The sequence below is a fragment of the Choloepus didactylus genome, chromosome 2, assembly GCF_015220235.1.
Source record: "Choloepus didactylus isolate mChoDid1 chromosome 2, mChoDid1.pri, whole genome shotgun sequence".
NCBI lineage: Eukaryota > Metazoa > Chordata > Mammalia > Pilosa > Megalonychidae > Choloepus > Choloepus didactylus.
In genome coordinates this window covers 89,074,220-89,095,340 of record NC_051308.1, presented here as the reverse complement: position 1 = coordinate 89,095,340, position 21,121 = coordinate 89,074,220, and the positions used below count along the sequence as shown (strand labels likewise).

The following is a 21,121-nucleotide window of genomic DNA, read 5'->3' as shown; positions in this document are numbered from 1 at the left end:
CCAAAAAATAAGAATAAGAATAAAAATAAAAGTGATAAAGAACACCCAAAACATCTCACACTCCTTTTCCCCCCTATTATTGATTTACTTTTTGTACCCCCTTTTTCTGCTCATTGGCCCATACACTGGATAAAGGGAGTGTGAACCACAAGGTTTTCACAATCACACAGTCACACCATATAAGCCTTAACTACAATCATCTTCAAGAATCAAGGATACTGGATTGCAGTTCAACAGTTTCAGGTATTTCCTTCTAGCTATTCTAGTACACTAAAAACTAAAAAGGGTATTTATGTAATGCATAAGAATAACCTTCAGAATGACCTCTCGACTCCATTTGAGACCTTTCAGCCACTGAAACTTTATTTTGTTTCCTTTCTCTTCCCCCTTTTGGCCAGGAAGGCTTTCTCAGTCCCACGATGCTGGGTCCAGGCTTATCCCCGGGAGTCATCCCCCTCATTGCCAGGGAGATTTACACCCCTGGGAGTCATGTCCCACATAGTGGGGAAGGCCATGAGTATACCTGAAGGGTTGCCTTGAGAGAGGCCACATCTGAGCAACAAAAGAGGTTCTCTGGGGGTGATTCTTAGGCAATTTTAAGTAGGTTTGCCTCTCCTTTGCAGTAACATGCTTCATAAGGGCAAGCCCCAAGATTGCGGACTTGGCCTACTACTCAGGTAGTCTCCAATGCTTGCGAGAATATCAGGAATTCCCCAGGTGGGGAAGTTTAATGTTTCCACATTTTCCCGCAGACCTTCAAGGGTGCTTTGCAAGTACCTTTTATGCTCTGCCCAAATTACTCTGGGTGTATCAGGATTTCATGCTAACTTGTACAAACCAACCAGATCTCACCCCCTCTTCAAGGTTCCATGTAATTTTGGTGTTTGTATAAACTGACCATACAAGTTAAATTATATAGCATGATACAGAAAGTATAGATTTTGCACCAAATAAACATCTCTTCCTTCCATCTCACACAGAAGTTGAGGTTTTAAAACATAGTCAATGTCATCCTTTAACCTTTAGTCTGGTTTACCTTAATTCTGAACAAATTTGTTTTGTTCATATCTCTAATTGAAGTCTGATCTCTTTTTCAGCTTTTTTAACATTTGCTGTATGGGGTAATGCTGACATTCATAACTGCCAAACTCTGGCTCTGAGTCTCAGGTGCCACACAGATACCCAGAGTTACAGGGACAACCCACCTCAGCATCTTGGAATTTGGAGATAACCATTACAACTCATGAATAGATGTGACTGCTGTAAGAGCTTACAATCTAGGAACCTTTACCATAAGCCTTCCCCTGATAACCTATGCTCTAAGATTCAATTCTCAGAGTTTGCACATTATAGTTAGTCCATATTAGCGAGCTGTTATAATGTTTGTCTTTTCATTTCTGGCTTATTTCACTCAACATACTGTCCTCAAGGTCCATTCACCTTGGTACGTACCTCACAACTTCATTTCTTCTTGCAGTTGCTCAGTATTCCATTGTATGTATACACCACAGTTCACCATTCCATTTCAGTTGATGTGCCCTTAGGCCACCTCCATCCATTGTGAATCATGAATATGGCTGCCAAGAACACCAGTGTCCCTGCTCTCAGTTCTTCCAAGTATATACCCAATAATGGGGTTGCAGGACCGTACGGCATCCCCATGGTTAGCTTCCTGTAGAACCACCACACTGCCCTCCAGCCTGGCCACACCATTCTACTTCCCTACCAACAGGGAATAGGTACATCCCTCTCTCCACATTTTCTCCAGCACTTGTATCCCTCTATTTATTTTTTTTTTCAGTTTTATTCACACATCATACAATCCACCCTAAGTAAACAATCAATGATTTCTGGTATAATCACATAATTATGCATTCACCACCATAATCTATATGAGGACATTTTCATGTCTTCCCCAAAGAAAGAGGAAAAGGAGAAAAAAAAAAAAGAAGAATAAAAATACTAAAGATACAAGAAAAATAAAAATGAAATACAATGAAAAGGTCAGACAACATCGCTACCACCAAGAATCCCATATAACTCCCTTATGTACCCCTCTTATAGACATTTAGCTTTGGTATATTGCCTTTGTTATAATTAATGGAAGCATCTTACAATGTTACCTTTAACTATACACTATAGTTTACATTGATTGTATTTTTCCCCTGTACCATCCAATTTTCAACACCTTGGAATGTTGACATTCATTTGTTCTCCATCATTTAAAAACAATCTTATATTTGTACATTTAATCACCATCATTGACCACTCTGTGTTTCTCTTAAGTTATACAATTCCCATCTTTATCTTCTATCTTTCCTTCTGGTGTCACACATGCCCTTAGCCTTCCTCTTTCAGTGTACTCACACTAATCTTTGTTCAGAGTACTTACAATATCATGTTACCATCACACACTATTATGCTATCCATTCCATTTCTGGATCTATACAATTAATCCTGTTGAGCCTTCTGTATTCCTTTAGCATCAAATGCCCAAACTCTGATCTCTTTCTATCTCCTCATAACCTGTGTTTTCAACTGTCAAGTTTCACTCATCAATGTTAGTCCATAATAGTGAGACTATATAGTATCCATCCTTTTTGTTTCTGGCTAATTTCACTAAATGTAATGTCTACTGTCTGCCATTTTGTCTTTTGGATTTTATATGTCATATCTTATTTTATTTTTATTTTTCCCTCTCTCTCTCTTTTTATCCTTACTGATAGTCTTCATTTCTACACTCTTTACCCAACCTCTTTCTCCTGTCTTTTCCTATCTGCCTGTAGTGCTCTCTTTAGTATTTCTTGTGGAGCAAGTATCTTGTTCACAAACTCTCTCAGTGTCTATTTGTCTGAAAATATTTTAAACTCTCCCTCATTTTTGAAGGACAGTTTTGCCAGATATAGAATTCTTGGTTGGCAGTTTTTCTGTTTCAGTATCTTAAATATATCATACCATTGCCTTCTTGCCTCCATGGTTTCTACTGAGAAATATGCATATAGTCTTATCGAGCTTCCTTTTAATGTGATGAATCACTTTTCTCTTGCTGCTTTCAGAATTCTCTCTTTGTCTTTGACATTTGATAATCTGATTATTAAGTGTCTTGGCATAGGTCAATTTGGATCTTTTCTGTTTGGGGTATTCTGTGCTTCTTGGATTTGTAATTTTATGTCTTTCATAAGAGATGGGAAATTTTCAGTGATTATTTCCTCCATTATTATTTCTGCTCCTTTGCCCTTCTCTTCTTCTGGGACACCCATGACCCATATATCTGTGCACTTTATGTTGTCCTTCATTTCCCTGAGACCCTGCTCATATTTTTCCATTCTTTTCCCTATCATTTTGTGTGTAGGATTTCAGCTGTCCTTTCCTCCATTTCTTGAATCCTTCCTTCTGCCTCTTCACAGCTTCTGTTGTATGTCTCCGTTGGGTTTTTCATCTCTTCTGTTGCTCCTTTTGTTCCTAGAAGTTCTGTCGATTGTTTTTTTTTTTCAAATTTCCGAGTTCTTCCTTCTATTTGCCCAGTGTCTTCTTTATATCCTTCATCTCTTTTGCCATATCTTCCCTCAACTCATTGATTTGATTTTTGAATTGATTTAGGAGATTTGTTTGATTAATAATTAGTTGTTTCAATTCCTGTATCTCAGTTGAATTGTAAGTTTGTTCCTTTGACAGGGTGAGATCTTTGTTTTTCCTGTTGTGATTTGTAATTTTTGGTTGTCTAGGCATCTGGTTTCCTTGATTACCCCAATCAAATTTTCCCAAAACAGATGGGCCCAGGTCTCAGGAGGAGGCTTTATTCAGTATCAGTTTTCCTTGAGGGTGAGACCCAGAAGACAGTCAGATTTTCCTGTGAGGCCTCTAGACTCTGTGCTTTTCCTATTCTTACCAGCAGGTGGCACTTGTCAGCCCACAGCTCTCCATGGGCATAAAGAGGTGCAGTGTATTTAATTCTCAGTGGACCTGTCCAGGCCAGGGACTGAGGGTGTCAGAAGCCAAGCGTAGGCTGTTTCTGTTGGTATTTTTCATTCCCCCAGGCCCTGGGGTCTCAGTTCTCTGAGGGATGGCTGCCATCTGAGCTGTCCCCCTTCCCTTTTCTTAGGGAAGATAAACCCTTTAGGGAATTGTCTCCTACACTTGAGTTTTTCCTTTTAATCTCTGACTATCTTCCCTTGCCTGGATCAGTGCTGACGATTGAAACTACCTGAGGCTTTCTCTAATGAGCTGCTTGGAATGAGAGGGGAAAAAAAAAGGAAAAGAGCAAGAAGTCCCCTTTTCAGAGCCAGTTCCCAGCCCTCCAGGTCACCAGGCTGTAACCAGAGTTGGTACCTGGTTCTGTGTTCCCTGTTTCTTGGGGCACAGTCCCTTTCCAGTATTCTGAGCTCAGTGGACTCCAAAAACCTCTGTTTTTATTTATTTATATATATTTTTTTCTGTCAGCCCTGCCTCCTCTCTGTCAGGATAAACCTCTGGGTTCCTTTCTTCTTGCTCCAGCTTTATCTGTGCTCATAGCATATATTCAGTAGTCCTAATTTGTTAATTAACACTGCAATTGGAGCTTTGTTGAGCTACATTCTCTTGCTCCCCACAGGGACTGCTTCTTTTTCCCACAGCAAAGCTTTGCAACTCAATCTGCCATACCAGTGGGGGAGGGGGTGCCAGCTCCACAGTTTGGGGAGTTTTACTTGAAGTTCTATATTGTGATCTCAGCTATTCCACCCATTCTTCACTGGTGTATGATGTTGTACAGTCAGAGATGTCCCCCCATCAGTTGTTCCAGACTATTTTCTAGTTGTTCCTGCCTATTTACTAGTTGCTCTAGGGGGCTAACTAAATTTCACACCTCCCTATGCCACCATCTTGCCCTGCCTCCTTGACATTGTATTTTTTTACATGACTCTTCTGTAAACCTGCAACTTGTCTATTTTTTTAAAAAATAATTAAAAAAAAAAAAACACACTATGCTAAATGAAGACAAAAACCAGACACAAAATGCTACATATTGTATGATTCTATTTTTATAAAACCTAAATATAAAGAAATTTATAGGGACAGAGACAGATTTAGTGGTTATGTGGGCCTGAGTAAGGATAGAGGGATTGACAGGTGACTGCTAAGGGATTTGGGGTTTTTCTTTTTGGAGTAATGAAAGTGTTCTAAAATTAATTGTGGTAATGAATGCAGAATGCTATGAATATACAGAAGCCATTGACTGTACACTTCAGATGGATTTTATGGTAGGTGAATATATCTCAATAGAACTGCTTTTAAAAAGCAAGCAGGTTATGAGTTTTATGAAGAGAGCAAGTATTGAGTCCTGTGGTAACATACAGGGAGACTTAATCAAAGGTATAGGGATCAGGGAAGACATGAAGGATGAGTGGGATTTAGTCAGCTAAAGAGAACAAGGGTAAGGGAGAGAGTGTTCCAAGAAGACGAGAAAGTATATTCAAAGTCACAGAGGTGAGTAAAAGAACTTAAAGAAATAGAATAAATGGAGCATAGAGTGCCTGTTGGGAAGAGCCAGGGAGGGGTTGAAATTAGGCCAGAGCAGGGAGTATCAGATCAGGAAGAGCCCTAATAGCCTTGTTAAGGAAATACGGCTTAACACAAAGGGCAATGGAAAGCCATTTAAAGTGCTGTAAGCAGGAAAGTCATTAATTTTTATGGTAATGTAAGAAAAAAAAAATGTGAACCTAATGACATAGACAATTTTTGACCTTTCTAGGTATAAATTTTCTCATCTTCAGCATGAGGAATTTGAATTAGCCCTTTCAAATGACATATCTCTAATGTGAATGAGGTTAAGCATCCTGATAAAAGTATCATATCCAGGAAGAGGTGATAAAGTATTTCTCATCTACTCCTCTCTGATTCAGTTATTTTTCCTTTCAGAATTAACTGTTTTATCATGAGGCATATTTCACTCTATTTTGGAAGAATTACTCTGATGACCTCTATGAAGTGAAGTTTGTTGTTTGTCATCATAGAAGTAATATTATGTATTATGGAAAATTTTAGAAATTTAGGAAAAAATAAAAATAAAATCATAATCATGGGTGTCACAATAGTAAAATACTTGGAAAATAGTTAGAATGGAGGGTTTAGGATACTAAAGGAGGTGTGAAATTCTGTCAAAGGACAGTGTTGGAGGGATGATAATAGTTTTCAGATTCGTGAAGGACTATATGTGGAAGGTGGACTAGACCAATTAAGGCCAGAAGGCAGATTATAGTTAATAGATAGAAGCTGCTAGAGGTACAGATTTCAGCTTGAATGGGAAAAACTAAACTGTTAGGACTGTGCACCTGAAAATTGAGTTCCTTGCTCTGAATGCCTGTAGGTGTTCAGTAAATTATTTAAAATGTTTAAGTAATTAGTAGTCACTCGGATATACTGATGAGATCCAAGCACCAGATAGACAAATAAATTAAATGAACTTTAGGTTCATAACTAAAGAGTTTTATTTTGGCATTTTGATTCATTATATATTTTGATGATTTATTTGAAGAATAATGCCTGTTTCACAAGAAAGAGCAATTTAAGCTGCTTAGTGTCTTGACTTTGAAAAGATATTTGAAGTATTGAACTGCTGCTTTGGTATGTCACAGAGTAACAATAGCATAATTTAAATATAAACTGCACACAATATGTTGTTCTACTATTTGGGCTAATGCATTTAGATTTCAAGAGAACATTTCATTATTAGTGAAGAAATGCATCAAAAAAATAAGTTGGGGAATGGATTGTGTGAAGATGGTGGAGTAGATAGCTCTAGGATTCAGTCCTTCCAGCAGAACAGCTATTAAACAAGAAGGAACTGTCTGAAGCAACTATTTTGAAACTCCAGAGGCCAGTAGAATACTATACAGCATCCAGGGAAGAGCAGGAGAAAGAGGCTGGGAATTTATGGTAAAGATCAACAAATTGCTCTCTCTGCTGGACAGTTACTGGTGCCCATCCCTCACTCTTGTGGCAGGCCACCATGGGGTCCAGCCCCTGGCTAGCTCACAGGTGACAGAAAGGAACATAAACATCCTCTTCCCCAAGACCAAGCATGGGCACTGCTGATCACTGATCATGGCTTTTGATTAACAACCATAATATGAATTAAAGATCCTAAGAAATCATTAGATTTTTATACTAGAATTTTTGGAATGACCCTGCTCAAAAAATTAGATTCTCCCACTATGAAATTTTCATTCTATTTCTTGGCTTATGAGGATAAACATGACATCCCCAAAGAAGAATGAAGTTGGAGGAGTCACACTTCCTGATCTTAAAACTTACTACAAAGCCGCAGTAATCAAAATAGCATGGTAGTGGCATAAGGACAGGCATGTAGACCAATGGACTCCAACTGAGAGCTCAGAAATCAACCCTCACACTTATCACCAACTGATTTTTTTTAAATTAGGTTTTATTGAGATATATTCCCATACCATACAGTCATCCACAGTTTGCAATCAGTTGTTCACAGTACCATCATATAGTTGTGCATTTCATCACGACAATCAATTTCTGAACATTTTCCTTATGCCAAGAAAAATAAAAATATGAATAAAAATAAAAGAAAAAAAGAAAAAAAACACCTAAAGCATTCCATCCCCCCATCCCACCCTATTTGTCATTAATTTTTGTCCCCATTTTTCTGCTCATCTATCTATAAACTGCATAAAGGGAGTGTGAGCCACAAGGTTTTCACAATCACACAGTCATACCATGTAAGCTACATTCAACTCACTTTTTTTAACTTAAATTTAGCCTGTCCTAAACAGTACTCTCTGAGAAATCACTAGTTTGAAATTCTAATTATTTAACCTTCAAATATACATTAGAATGAATTTAAAAAATATTTTTTTTCTTGCTAAAATCAACTCATGTGCTCCTGGTAGCACTTGCCCCACACTTTGGGAAACTCTAGGGCATACGCTGCTCAGGTGCTTGCATTTTATCCTTCTAATATGGGAGGCCAAGAGGGGATTTAGGCTGTGAGATGCATGAATAGATTTGTAAAGGAAGTATGAATGTCTTTATCTTAGAGATAGGAAAGGAGCAGAGAGAGTGGAAGAACATGAAGGAAAAGTTGTGGTAGAGAAGAGAATGTGAAGCACGAGTGTTCCAGTGGCCCAGATCACCTTAGTGAGGTGCGAGGCCTGGATTGAATTGGGGGCCAACACAGATGGAAATGGTTTGGCTCTGAAGTCAGGGACTGTAAAACTTGTTGCTTACAAGAGATTGGGTCAAAGGGTTTCTAGACAGCCTGATTCCCCTTTTCTCTGCTTTAGCAACACTTCACAACCCAGAGGTTGGCTTTGGAGGTTGTACTTGCCCAAGTGTGCTGGGACTGAGGGTTTATCACCAACTGATTTTTGACAAGGGGGTAAGACCACTCAATTAGGAGAGAATAATCTCTTCAACAAATAGTGCTGAGAAAACTGGATCTCCGTTTGCAAAAAAAAAAAAAAGACCCCTACCTTATACCATATGCAAAAATTAACTCAAAATGGATCAAAGGCCTAAAAATAAGAGCCAGAACTATGCAATTCCTGGAAGAAAATGTAGGAAAACATCTTCAGGACCTTGTTTTAGGCAGTAGTTGCTTAGACTTTACACCCAAAGCACAAGCAACAAAAGAAAAAATAGATACAGGAGACCTCATCAAAATTAAACTTTTGTATATCAAAGACTTTATCATGAAAGTAAAATGATAGCCTACACAATGGGAGAAAATATTTGGAAACCACATATCTGAAAAAGGTTAAATATCCAGAATATATAAAGAAATCCTTCAACTTACCAAAAAGACAAACAGCCTAATTTAAAAAAAAAATAGATAAAAGACTTGATAAACATATCTCTAAAGAAGATATAGAAATAACCAGAAAGTACATGAATGGATGCTCAACATCGTTAGCCATCAGGAAAATGCAAATCAAAACCACAATAAGATACCACTTCACACCCATTAGAATGGCAGCTATTTTTGAAAAAAAGGAAAATTACAAGTGTTGAGAACGTGGAGAAATAGGAACACTCGCTCATTGCTGGTGGCAATATAAAATGGCGCAGCTGCTGTGGAAGACAGTTCGGTGGTTCCTCAGAAAGTTAAGTATAAAACTACCACGTGACCCACAAATTCCACTTCTAGGTATATACCACAAAGAATTAACGCGGGGACTCAAACAGATATTTGCAGACCAGCATTCATAGTGGCATTATTCACTATTGCCAAAAGATGGAAGCAACCCAGGTGTCCATCAACCAATGAATAGGCAAACAAAATGTGGTACATACATACAATGGATTATTATTCAGGCATAAAAAGGAATGAAGTCCTGATACATGTGACAATATGGGTGGACCTTAAAGACATCAGGTTGAGTGAAATTACCCAGACACAAAAGGACAAATATTATATTATCTCACTAATTTGGAACAATTTGAATAAGCCAACTCATCGAGTCAGAATTTAGAATATAGGTTACCAGGGTACAGGGTGGAGATAGGGAATGGAAAGTTAAGGCTTAAAATGTACATGGTTCCTATTTGGAATGATGGAAATGTTTTGGTAATGGATGGTGGTGATGGTAGCACAACATTGTGATTGTAGTTAACAGCACTGAAATATATATCTGAATGTGGTTAAAAGGGGAAATGTTACGTTTATATATGGTAATAGAATAAAATTTTAAAAAATCCATGGAACTGCACTACACCAACTCTAAGTTAAACCGTAGACTATAGTTATTAGTACAGTTATAAAAATGTGCTGTCATCAATTGTATCAAATGTTCCACACCAATGCAAGTTGTTAATTATAGGGTGGTATTTGGGACTCCTGTATTTTATGCATGATTGTTCTGTAAACCCACAACTTCTCTAATAAAAAAATAAGGTGAATTGATGTTTATATGGATGGATTGATAGATATGTGATAAAGCAAATACAGTAAAAATTTAAAGGTAGAATCTAGGTGGTGAGTGTTCACTGTAAAATCTTTAAATTTTTTTGTATATTTGAAAATTTTCTAAATAAAATCTTGGAAAAAAGGGAGGATAGGGGTGTGTTGGGGATTGAATCATGGTACTGCACAAAAGGCATGTATAAATCCAACCCCTTCTCCTGTGGATGTGAACCCATTTGTAAATAGGATCTTTGAAGCTGTTCTTAGTTAAGGTGGGCCCAAACTGAATGAGTATGGGCCTTTATCTAATCTGGCTGAAATCCTTATACACAAAGGAAATTGGACACTGAAAGAAAAGCCACAGGAAACAGCCAGAAGCTGAAGTCAAAGGAACTCGGAGGAGAAAGTTGAAGGTATTGCTATGTGATAGAAAAGCCAAGGAGCTCCAAAGTTTGCTGGCCAGCCAGAAGATATTGATCCTGGATGGAAGCAAGCCTGCCAGACTCTGAAGCCTTACACCAATAAAATCCTGTTTTCAGGTCAACCCATTGTATGGTTTTGTTTTAGCAGCTAGGAAACTAAAACAGGTACTTGTAAGAAGAAGGGGAGAAAGAAGGATCCTATACTTTAATATAAATACAGCTGGACAGAAGAAGCTAGGCCAAAAAAAAAGATTCTAGGATATGAATACAGAAAAAAATATACTTGGAACTTTTAAGAGCATTTATTTCTTTATGCCAAGCAAAATTGTTAAACAGAATACACAACATGGACAGACTATAAAATATAGGATATTCGTGTAAGAACCAGGCAAACAAGTCATGTGATTATATCCTTGTGCCAGCAAAGCTAGTCAAGTAAATTTCAGGAACATAAAATATGGACAGAAAAAAAAACTGAGGTAAATGAAACTTTTTAAATCATAAAACCTGATATTCAAATTTAACGTTTCATTTATTGAGCATGTACTTTATGCCAGGTCCTATGCTAGGCAAGAAAAATAAAAACTCAAACCTGCTTTCACATTAGGGAGAATGAGTATTGAAGCAACTCATGTAATACAATGTTAAAGGGGAAAAGCAAAATAACACGTTTAATCAGTGCCTGCTTTGTCTAAAGTGCTGGGAGCATATATTGTCCCATTGAATTCTCACTAACCTTGGAGATAGGAGGTACATGCTTGTCTAACAGATGAGAAAAATGAGGGTCTAAGAAGTTAAGGAACCTGCCTAAGGCTTCAGAGCTAAGTGGCAAAGCTGGCTTCTGACTCTAGTGGCCGTGTTTTATCCATTATATGCATTCTCTAAAATAAATTTTCTGTGTATTAAAGATGATGTAGAGGCAACAAAGCAATTCTTTCTTCCTGGAGAGTTTGGGAAACTTCCCAGAATTCCCAGATACATGTACAGTCAGTGTCAGTATTCCTCAGACGGCATTTGCCTGCACCTAAAGTTGCCCCCAGGTTTGCACCCAGGTAGAATTACATATTCTGAGTTGGGGTTGACCCATTAAACTCTGGATGTATGAATTGTACATCTAGTAGAAATGGAGGAGCTTTATAGTTAGATCAAGAAGAGAATGTGTGTCTGAATATATCCCAAGAAACTTGTTTTAATATCACGTATGCATTATTCCATGAGACAGAGCATCTGCAAATTCTGTCCTATTTGAGTATTTAGCAGTGGGCTTTGGGATCTCTGGCAGTGCACTTGGGAGATGAAGATGTTCATGTGGGGGATGGGGGAGAGAATTCTGAGCAAATGAATTAGTACTGTTACCATTTAAATACATATAGTACTGGATATAAGTGGATAGGAAAAGAGTATTTCCCACAATTTGAGACCTTTGGACTGTAATGATTTCTCAACTAATATTGAGAGCGGTGTGCATTCTTGAGAATGTCATTTCTGTCATTTCTGTGAAAATGGTCATGAAGTTAGCTTGGGAAGCAAATATAAAAATAGTGTTGCTTATTGGGAGTAATTTAAAGTTTGTAGTTAAAAAAGGTTTGAGGTGCTGAAAAGTTAAGCAGTTTGGATCAAATATATGGTATGTGAAAGCTCTATGTTGGGAGGTGGCAGAAAGCGAAGTGTCTGATGGTTCCACTGGTTATAATTTGGATGCAGTAAAGGTAAAGCCATTAGACTAGCAGAATATTTATTTGCTTTCGGGAAAAATCTGGGTTTAAAATGCCATATCAAGTTGAGAATCATTAATGTGTATTTCACCCCATTTTTGAATGATATTGCTATTTGATAGGGTATTTCAGAAATTCTGAATTTTTTTATGTGAGGGATGTCTTATGATAGGAAACCAAAGCCATTATTTTTCTTTCATCCATAATTCTACTTACTTAGAATTTTCACTTTTTTTAAAATTAAAATTTCTAGTCCTGCTTTTTATAATACTTTTATAGTCTGTAGTCTCTTTATTTATTAGGTACTCTCAAAGATATTTTTACTTGAAAAAAGCACCATAAAATTCACAAAACATCTATTTAAGAAAGCAAATTATGTAATTTAGTAAGAATACAAACTGTTCAGTTGAATAACTACAGGAATAACATAATAGCAAAATTGAATGTAAATTTGTGAGTTAAGTGATTTTGTCACCTTCTCTAATCTTTATCTTACTGTCAAATAGAGTCCCATTCACCCATAAAGGATATTTTGGGATTTTAAACTAATGCTTATAAGACCTGAGAATGTGCTTTCAAGTCTGGCAATAAATTTTGTGAGCATAATATCTACTTAATAATGACATCATCTATCTTACAAGATTTTCAGACATTGAAAATAGCCCATTCAGATACTCCTATTATATAATTGATTTATTCTTTAATGTTGTAAAAATCAAAGCTCCCATGCTGCTACTATGGTTCTTCTAAGCTGGTGAATGTAGAGATACATGACTGAGCAGTAAGAGGTGCTTACTGCTTCCAGCTGTCAGGCTGTGCTTCCCTTGATAATGTGGAATGGAGATAAAGTTGACTGTGGAAACAGTATCCTTTAAACTATTTCCAAAACCAGGAGTTTTATTTCAGGTATCCTAGTTTTTCCCCTGGAGCTTATGTGATGTGCTGACAAAGCTCAGAGTAACACAAAAAAACCTGCTCATTTTGGAAACTTACTCTTATTGTTTTTTTCCCAGCACTGCTATTCAGAGTGGCTCCTTCCCTTGGCAACCTTGTTTTTGTTTGATAGGTCAAGGAAATGAATAGGTAAAAGATTTGACTTTTACATTTGAAAATTCCAAGATAAATTCAGTTGGGTACGCATTTATGCTTTTGTGAACTCATTGTTTACAAACATAAGTCAAAAACGTAAGAAGTTAGTAATGGCGTCCTTCTCTGTCAGGTGTTAATGAGACACAAGCCATATGCTCCATATCCAAATGAAACAGTTGATTATGTTCCATTTTGTAGATTATGGGTCTTTTCCCTGCTGATAGCCTGTCAAATTTATCTCACAGAAGGGACCAGGCAAGAGAATATGTATAGATCTGCTCACATCTATTGTCCTGGAAAAGTAACTCAAGGATCTACCCAAAGGACTGGATACTTGTTTCATCCCTGCATATGCTGTGATAGTGCATTTATAAGTGGCCAGGGTGTACCAAGCCTTATTACAAGGGATATCAGAAAAACTTAAATACCTAGTCTTTGATCTCAAATAGCTTCAGTATTCTCAGAAAAGAACACACCCACATCTAGAAATGTCTTATGACATAAAAGCAAGGTATAAAAAAGGTATAAACAAGGTATAAACAACTGAATCTATTTGAGACAGTGCCAACTGAATCTAAACCAATAAGTTGATTTCATATGGAAAATGCATATCAATCTAAGAGATAGGGCATGCCAATTAGTTGAAATAAACAGAATTCTGGTCTCTTCTGGATTGTCAGAAAAGAATTCATTTGACAGTAAAATTTCTTTAGTATGTATGTAAAGTCTGTATATTTCTAGATGCAGATAGTCTTTTTTATCCTAGAAAATACTGAAAATAATTTAAACATGCACCATTTTAATGGCATCAACTTCTTATTGCTTTCATTTCCATTGTCATCTGGTATACACCTCATTAAGCAGACTATTATGCAAAGTTTAATTATTGCCTAGTGCTGTGTGAAAGCTTATGTTTCTTTGTTTTATATGACACAAACTGTACCCTTGGCTCTAAGTAGAGGTGTCCATTCTCTACATGCTTATTTACAAGAGCCATGTGATATGACCATATGGTTATAAGAATTTCGGTTGTTTCCCCCAGAGCTTTTGACTTGCATCTCATTGCTTTTTGATTGAGGTAGCAACACTAAACCTTGTACTTCCAGAGATAGGTTTATTTCTATGAACTGTCATTTGGAACATGCAGTTTCTCTTGTCTTGCCTGAAGAACCACATGCTTTTTTTTTTTTTTTTTGAGATACAATCTCCCTAATAAGGTAGATATGTTTACCAAACCCTTGCCTTATGGAAATTATACAAGGCTTAATCCTATGACTTCTATAGTAAAGAAAAGGGCACTGCTTTCTGACTTTCAGCTCTTCTCCTGATTGATTACCTACCATGGTTCTATTTTAAATCTGGTGGGAGGTGAGTAAATAGCCATCTACTTTCTGTAAATGAGCTGTATGCAAAGGGCATTTTAAACTATTTAACTTCTTAAAATGATTAGTTTTGTTGGCGTAACTACAGGAAAAAGAAAAAGGACAGATTTTAACTTAGTGCTATTTTAACGCTAGTGGTTGTATGAAATGAAAAAAGACTGGTGAGTCATTGTTTCAGAAAATAGGTCTTGACACCCGAAAGATAAGATACAGCTTCAATAATTTTCTGGAACATTCTTTAAATGCATACACTTAAGATACATACTATTGTCCAGGATATATTTCCCAGTGTATTTATCTACAACAGATCTTGAATATTGAAAACTAGCAGAACTTGTTGCATAAATTTTTCTGTAATTAGATAAGAACATTCTTGTTTCTGGTCTGCAAATAGTTCATAAAGATAGCTGCTGCCTAAGATTTTTTCAGCTGACAAATGTTGAGAGTAAACTCCCTTCTTCATTTTCTATAATTTAATTGTGTTATCCTAAAATCCAGTGGGTTTTTCATATACATTCCAGGGTTGAGAGGTCCAGAGTTAGTCAGGTGGCTCTGCTATCCTACATGCTGCTGCCATCACTGGATTCAAGGAGCTACCAGAGCTCTTGCCATCTGCCTGCCATAGAGGAAAGGAAGTGGAGAGTGGCCCCTTTCAGGAAGTGGTGTATCAGCATAAAGCACACCAAGCTGCTCAGGAGGCTGGTAAAGATAATCTTCAGATGGGTAACCATGAGCCCAGTCGAAACTACTAAAGGAAGAAGCAAAATGCATGCTGGGGAACAATTTCAGTAGTCTCTGCCACAATAATATGTCTAAACGCATACATATAAATCTATAGACACAGTTTTAAAACGGGACTGGAAAGGACCAGTGAAGCTTTATACCAATGATTTAGAAGTCTTACTTTTCCTCTTCACCTACTGCAGAAAGATTCTAGCTAGATTTTTTAAAACTTTTTATTTAACAGCTTTATTGAGGTATAGTTTACATACCAAAAATTCACCTATATTGAACTACGCTGTTCAATGATATTTAGTGAATTTGTACACATTGTGCATCCATTACCACAATCCAGTTTTGGAATATTTTCATCACCTCATAAAGTTCCCGTATACTCATTTGCAGTCAATCCCCATCTATCTCTGATCTGCTTTCTGTGTTTGCCTTTTCTGGAAATTTCATATAAATAAAATCATACAATATGTACTCTTTTGTATCTGGCTTCTTTCACTTAGAGTAATATTTTTGAGATTCAGCAATTCTATGTTGTATATAGGTAGTTTGTTACTTATTATTGCAGAACAGTATATTCCTTTGAATAGCTATCCCACATTTTGTTTATCCATTTACCAGTTAATGGATTTTGGAAAAGTACTTTTGAAAGGAAGTTGCATATATCCATTCTATTCATTCCATCAGTAAAAACTTGTCACTGGCCATATCTAAAGTCAAATAAGGCTTGGAAGCATAGTCTTTAGCAAGAGGCATGTACCCAGCTAAAACTTACATTATTAAAGAACAAGGGAGAATGCATATTTAGAAGCAGTTAGTAGGTTATACCTTTAATTATATATATAGTTATGTTTATATATACCATACAAGCATACTATTTATAAATATAAATATGCCTGTTTCAGTTTCTTTGGCTGCTCAAGAAAATACCATGTAATGGGTCAGCTTAAACACTGGGTATTTATTATCTCACAGTTTTGAGGCTAAAAGAAAGTCCAAGTCAAGGCGTCATCAAGGTGATGCTTTCTCCTCGAGCACCGTGGCCTTCTGGGGATGGCTGCCCGTGATCCTTGGTCCTTAGCCTGTCATATTGTGATGCACATGGTGGCTTCCTCTGGTCTCTCCCTTCTCTTCTTTGTTCAGTTGATTTCAGTTTCTGGCTGCTCCCTCCATGGCTTTTTCTGTCCGAGTTTCATTTTGCTTATAAAGGACTCCAGTAATAGGACTAAAGCCCATCCTGGGCCATGCCTTCACTGAAGTAACTTCATAAAAATGTCCTATTTACAATGGGTTCACACCCACAGGAATGGATTAAGTTTAAGAACATGTTTTTCTGGGATACCTACAGCTTCAAAATACCACAATGCATTTATAAATATATACTTACATTTATATATACATCAAAAGATAAACATTGAGCACTTATATTTGAGGCATTGTTGTAGGGATTGCAAAGATTGTCCTCAGTAAGTTTTCCAAAATTTAATAATTGTGTGTGGGGGGGGGTGAGAAATGATAGTTTTATTTTCAAAACTGAGAATGCTTTTTCTATTTCTCATACACAACCACTGCAGATCCAAGCTGCACCATTTACAGTTTTTTTCATCTGTCTTGATTTAGTAATTCTTCACTTCAAAAAACATTTATTGAGTGCCTGTCATTTGCCTGGGCTACAAGGATAAACTATCTGTATCCAGAAATATAAATGTAATTACGTCTTGGCCTTGGACAGAGAGTACATAGAGTCTTTTCATCCTGAAATATTGCAGTTTGAATAATATTAAGAAGTAGTAATAGGCTTTTATAATGTAGTAGGGTTATATTGTGAAGTAATTGCATTTTGGAAAGAGCCTGGGACTGGCAGTGAAATGCTTGTCCCAGATCTGTCACTCATCGGAGAACCATAGACTTGTCTCAGTTTCCTCATCTTTAAAATGAGGGAGTTGGTTATATATTTTCTTTTTTTTTTTTTAACAACATAATGTATTTATACTTAATATAGTACCTCTCACCAAAGGACGTTAGTCACTTAATCAATATAAAGGTGTTTTTTTTTTAATTCATTTTCACTGAGATATATTCACATACCATGCATCATACAAAACATACATTTATTGTTCACAGTAGCATTATATAATTGTGCATTCATCCCCAAAATTAATTTTTGAACATTTTCATTACCATACACACAAAATAAAAGTTTTTTTACATTAAATCTTTTTCCCCATTGCAATATTACATACATTGAATACATTTTTCCAATTTTTTTCTCCAAAGATTTAAAGGTTTCAATTTTTGACTAAATTTCATATCCAAGTACAGTATTACCTTGGGAAAAAAAAACAAAAATTTAATTAAAACATGGAGAAAAGACTTCGCAACAATTCAGGAGACAGTGATTATAAAGGAACAATGGTGATTACCTAGGATTCTGTGTAAAAGCTTCCTTCTTACTATTTCGTGAGCTTTGAGACGTCTGAAACTATGGAATGTTATTTATGCAAATTTCAGTCATATTATTTATTTCAGCTACTTTACAATTAGCAAATAGGAATTATAGTCTGTTTTTTCTTAGTGCTTTCTTTGATGTGAAGAGAACATTTTCCCCCCATTTAACATACATCAATTTGTTTCTATTCATAGGGAGACATCTAGGAATGTGAAATTATCTCATCTACTGTCTGTTTCTTGGGAACTTTCAGAAACCGTAGCTCAGTTTTAACCTCAGTAGTTTTCAGGATGAGGTTTGATTTAGGAGGCCCTTGAAGGTCGGTCACACCTGTCCATTTCTCTTTTGCGCTTATACCCCCAATCAAGCACAAATGCCTGAAATGCTGAGAACTACACCTAACAAGACAGCAGTTGCATCTCCTGCTTCTACTGCTTCAACTACAGGCAGCACCAAAAGCAGTGGAATGAGGACTAGCAACAATTTTGTTGAAACAGGTCATGATGCTGGGGTCTTGAGAGCTAAAGATTCCAAAGAAATGGGGTATATATCTATGTAATTTTATCCCTTCCTGGAACTCCGGATGCTGAGGTTAGGAAGTTCCACGTGATACTGCCTTCAGGAAGCAGCCATTACAGGAATGGTCATAGACTTTCTATGGACCTCTTATTTTTTTAATTATCATTTTTTGATTGTAATATATAACATATAAATAGAAGTGATAACCTTCCAAGTGCAATTTAACAAATAGTTAGAGAGCAAATTTCAAAGAATATTATAAGTTACAGTTCCACAGTTTCAGGTATTTCCCTATTATGCAATATAATATATATACAAAAAGCTAATATCTTTCAAAGTATGATTTAACAAGTAGATACATAGGAAACTTGCAAAGTTGTTATGAGTATAGTACCATAGTTTCAGTTATTTCCTTATTGTAAAATATAACATATATCCAAAAAGGTGATAGCTTTCAAATTAAATTTAATGAGTGGCTATAGAACAAATTTTAAAGGATGCTATGGGTTATAGTTCCATCAATTCAATTCTTTCTTCTAGCTATTCTAATACCCTAGCAGCTAAGAAAAAGAAATTATATAAAGATTCAGTATTCATAATCCTTTGTTAAATTCCTCTATGGACCTCTTTGTTTATTTGATTCTTTAGCTCCCATTATCTATAATCTATGTGTCATACATGTTCTATCTTATATGTTATACATTATCTGTAATCTGTCTGTCTGTATGCGATTATGGTTATCTATAGTCTATAGTTCTGATGTATCTACTATAAACCACCCCAAAACTTAGTATCTTAAAATGACCATTATGCTCTCAGAGACTGTCAGACAAAAATTTAGACAGGGCATATTGGGGATGGCTTATCTCTACTCCATAATATCTGGGGCCTTATCTGGGAAGAGTCAACCAGCTGGGAAGACTAAGGGCTAAGATCTTCTGGAGGCTCTTCATTCTGTGTCGGCCTCCTGAGCTGGGATGACTCAAAGACTAGGCTTAGCCAGGACTATTGATGGAAACACTTCCTTTGGCTTCTCCATTTGACGGACTTTCTCACAGCCCGGTTACTTGAGGGTCTCACATGGCAGCTCAAGGCTCCAGGAGCTAGTGTTCTCCAAGAGCAAGTATTTATCTTATGAGATGATTACAATTTTCTAGTGGAATGAAAATATTTAAAAATTATTTCAAAAATCAAGTCCAAGATAAGTATTAAGTAGGTAGAATTATAAAAGTTGAGGCCACTAGGATACTAGAACTGGCATTTAAGTGTATCCTGTATGTCTAGGCACTGTACCAAATTACTCTGCAGGATTATCTCATTTATGTGGGGGTTTTTTTTTTAAATTTTTAACTAAAATTTATTATTACGTAAAAAAAGAAATGTAATGATAAATGGAAGAATTTTACATCTGTATTTCAACCATAATACTTATAATTTATTTTGTCTCAATGCCAAAAATAAGAATGTTTAGTTTCATACTTCTCCACTGACAAAAATCTGATTTTCAAACTTTTGAGGCCCTAAGAAAGTAAGAAGAAATAGAACCCTTTTTAAATGCCTATATTTGGGGACAAATTAATAAAGCTATTATTTCAGGCTTTTTAAACATAATAGTTTATAAAAGACTTGATTTGTTCCTCTGAATCCAGGTAATAAATTGTATGAAACAGAGTTCTATTTCACAAAAAATTTCATAATTCATCTTTTTAAATGATGGTAGGGCCCAGGAATTAACATTGACTCAAACGAAAAGAAAAGCATTTCATATAACATGATATCAGACTTTCAGTACCTGGCTTAGGAACTGTATGTTTATTGAATGTGATGGTTCACAGAGCCCAGCTTCTCTCCTATTGCTTGTGACTGAATCAATTCATGAGATTCGCTGAGTTTTTTCCTTTCTTCTCTTCACTCTCAGCTCTCTGTGAGGTCATCACACAGTGTTTTAAGTCACACCGTATATCCAATTTGTTTACTAATACAAAGTCACTTGCAACAGCATCCTCCATTGTAGAATCCATGGACTCATCTTGGAAAGTACATGTTGAAGACAGTCCCAAATTGGCTGAGGGGAGTGGAACTGGAGGCCAACTTGGAACATTGGACCTCACAATTTCCTTTGGAAATCTCCACTTTAGCCAGAAATTTCAACGTTTTTTCAAAAATTTCTTCTGAGATTTTGATGGCTGAAACCAATACCTTATTGTTTACTGAGGACAACGTTTGATTTATGACAGGCTTGAGCACTACACATATTTCCCACTTACGCACCATCATTGAGCTATAAGGTCCTGATGGTCCTGTACTGTCAGGGAATATGCCCACATGTCATTGCAACAGCTTTCAGTAGCTGCAGTGGTAGAAGTTCTTGCTCTTGGAATAGTCCACAATGCTGGATGAAAGAAAGGCCAAGGAAGCCATGGGCTTGGCCTCACAACCGCTGTGCAGCGCAGCCCAACACCGCGGCCACTGCCACCACCGCCGCCACCCTGCCTATCTCATTTATTCTTCACAACAGCCTTATGCAGAAACCAAGGCTTAGAGAGATTAAACAACTTGTCCAGGTCATAATGCTGTTATGTGGCAGAGCTGTGGCTCAAAAGCAGGTCTAGCCCCAAAGTTCATGGCTTAACCATTAAAATACTATGCTAATGTGTAAATGTTTTTCTCCCTACAAAGGTATTGTCAACAGTATCCATAAGTGATTGTTCCCCTACTTATATTAGTTTCATTTGTTTTTTTATGGATCTTCAAGCTCTCTCTTAGCATTATCCCTTGCTGAAGGATATAATATAGATGTATAATTCTTGGGTAAAAACACATTCTGTTAGGCATACTCTTTTCTATAGGGTAAAATTAGAGTTCTTACTTCTTTTGAGATGTAAGCATTAATAATCTCCTTTAAG

General features: G+C 36.5%; 2 protein-coding genes across 10 annotated transcripts in view; one reads left to right on the top strand and one right to left on the bottom strand.

Moving 5' to 3' along the window:
* RABGAP1L (RAB GTPase activating protein 1 like) overlaps positions 1-21,121 on the top strand; it is an 891,828-nt gene that overhangs the window by 810,329 nt on the left and 60,378 nt on the right. The gene's annotated exons all lie outside the window — the stretch shown is intronic.
* LOC119528096 (small integral membrane protein 30-like) lies at positions 18,021-18,194 on the bottom strand (the record flags this gene model as incomplete). Its single annotated transcript, XM_037828766.1, is given in 1 exon segment — positions 18,021-18,194. A coding segment is annotated over 1 exon segment (174 nt), but the record flags the coding sequence as incomplete, so codon positions are not given.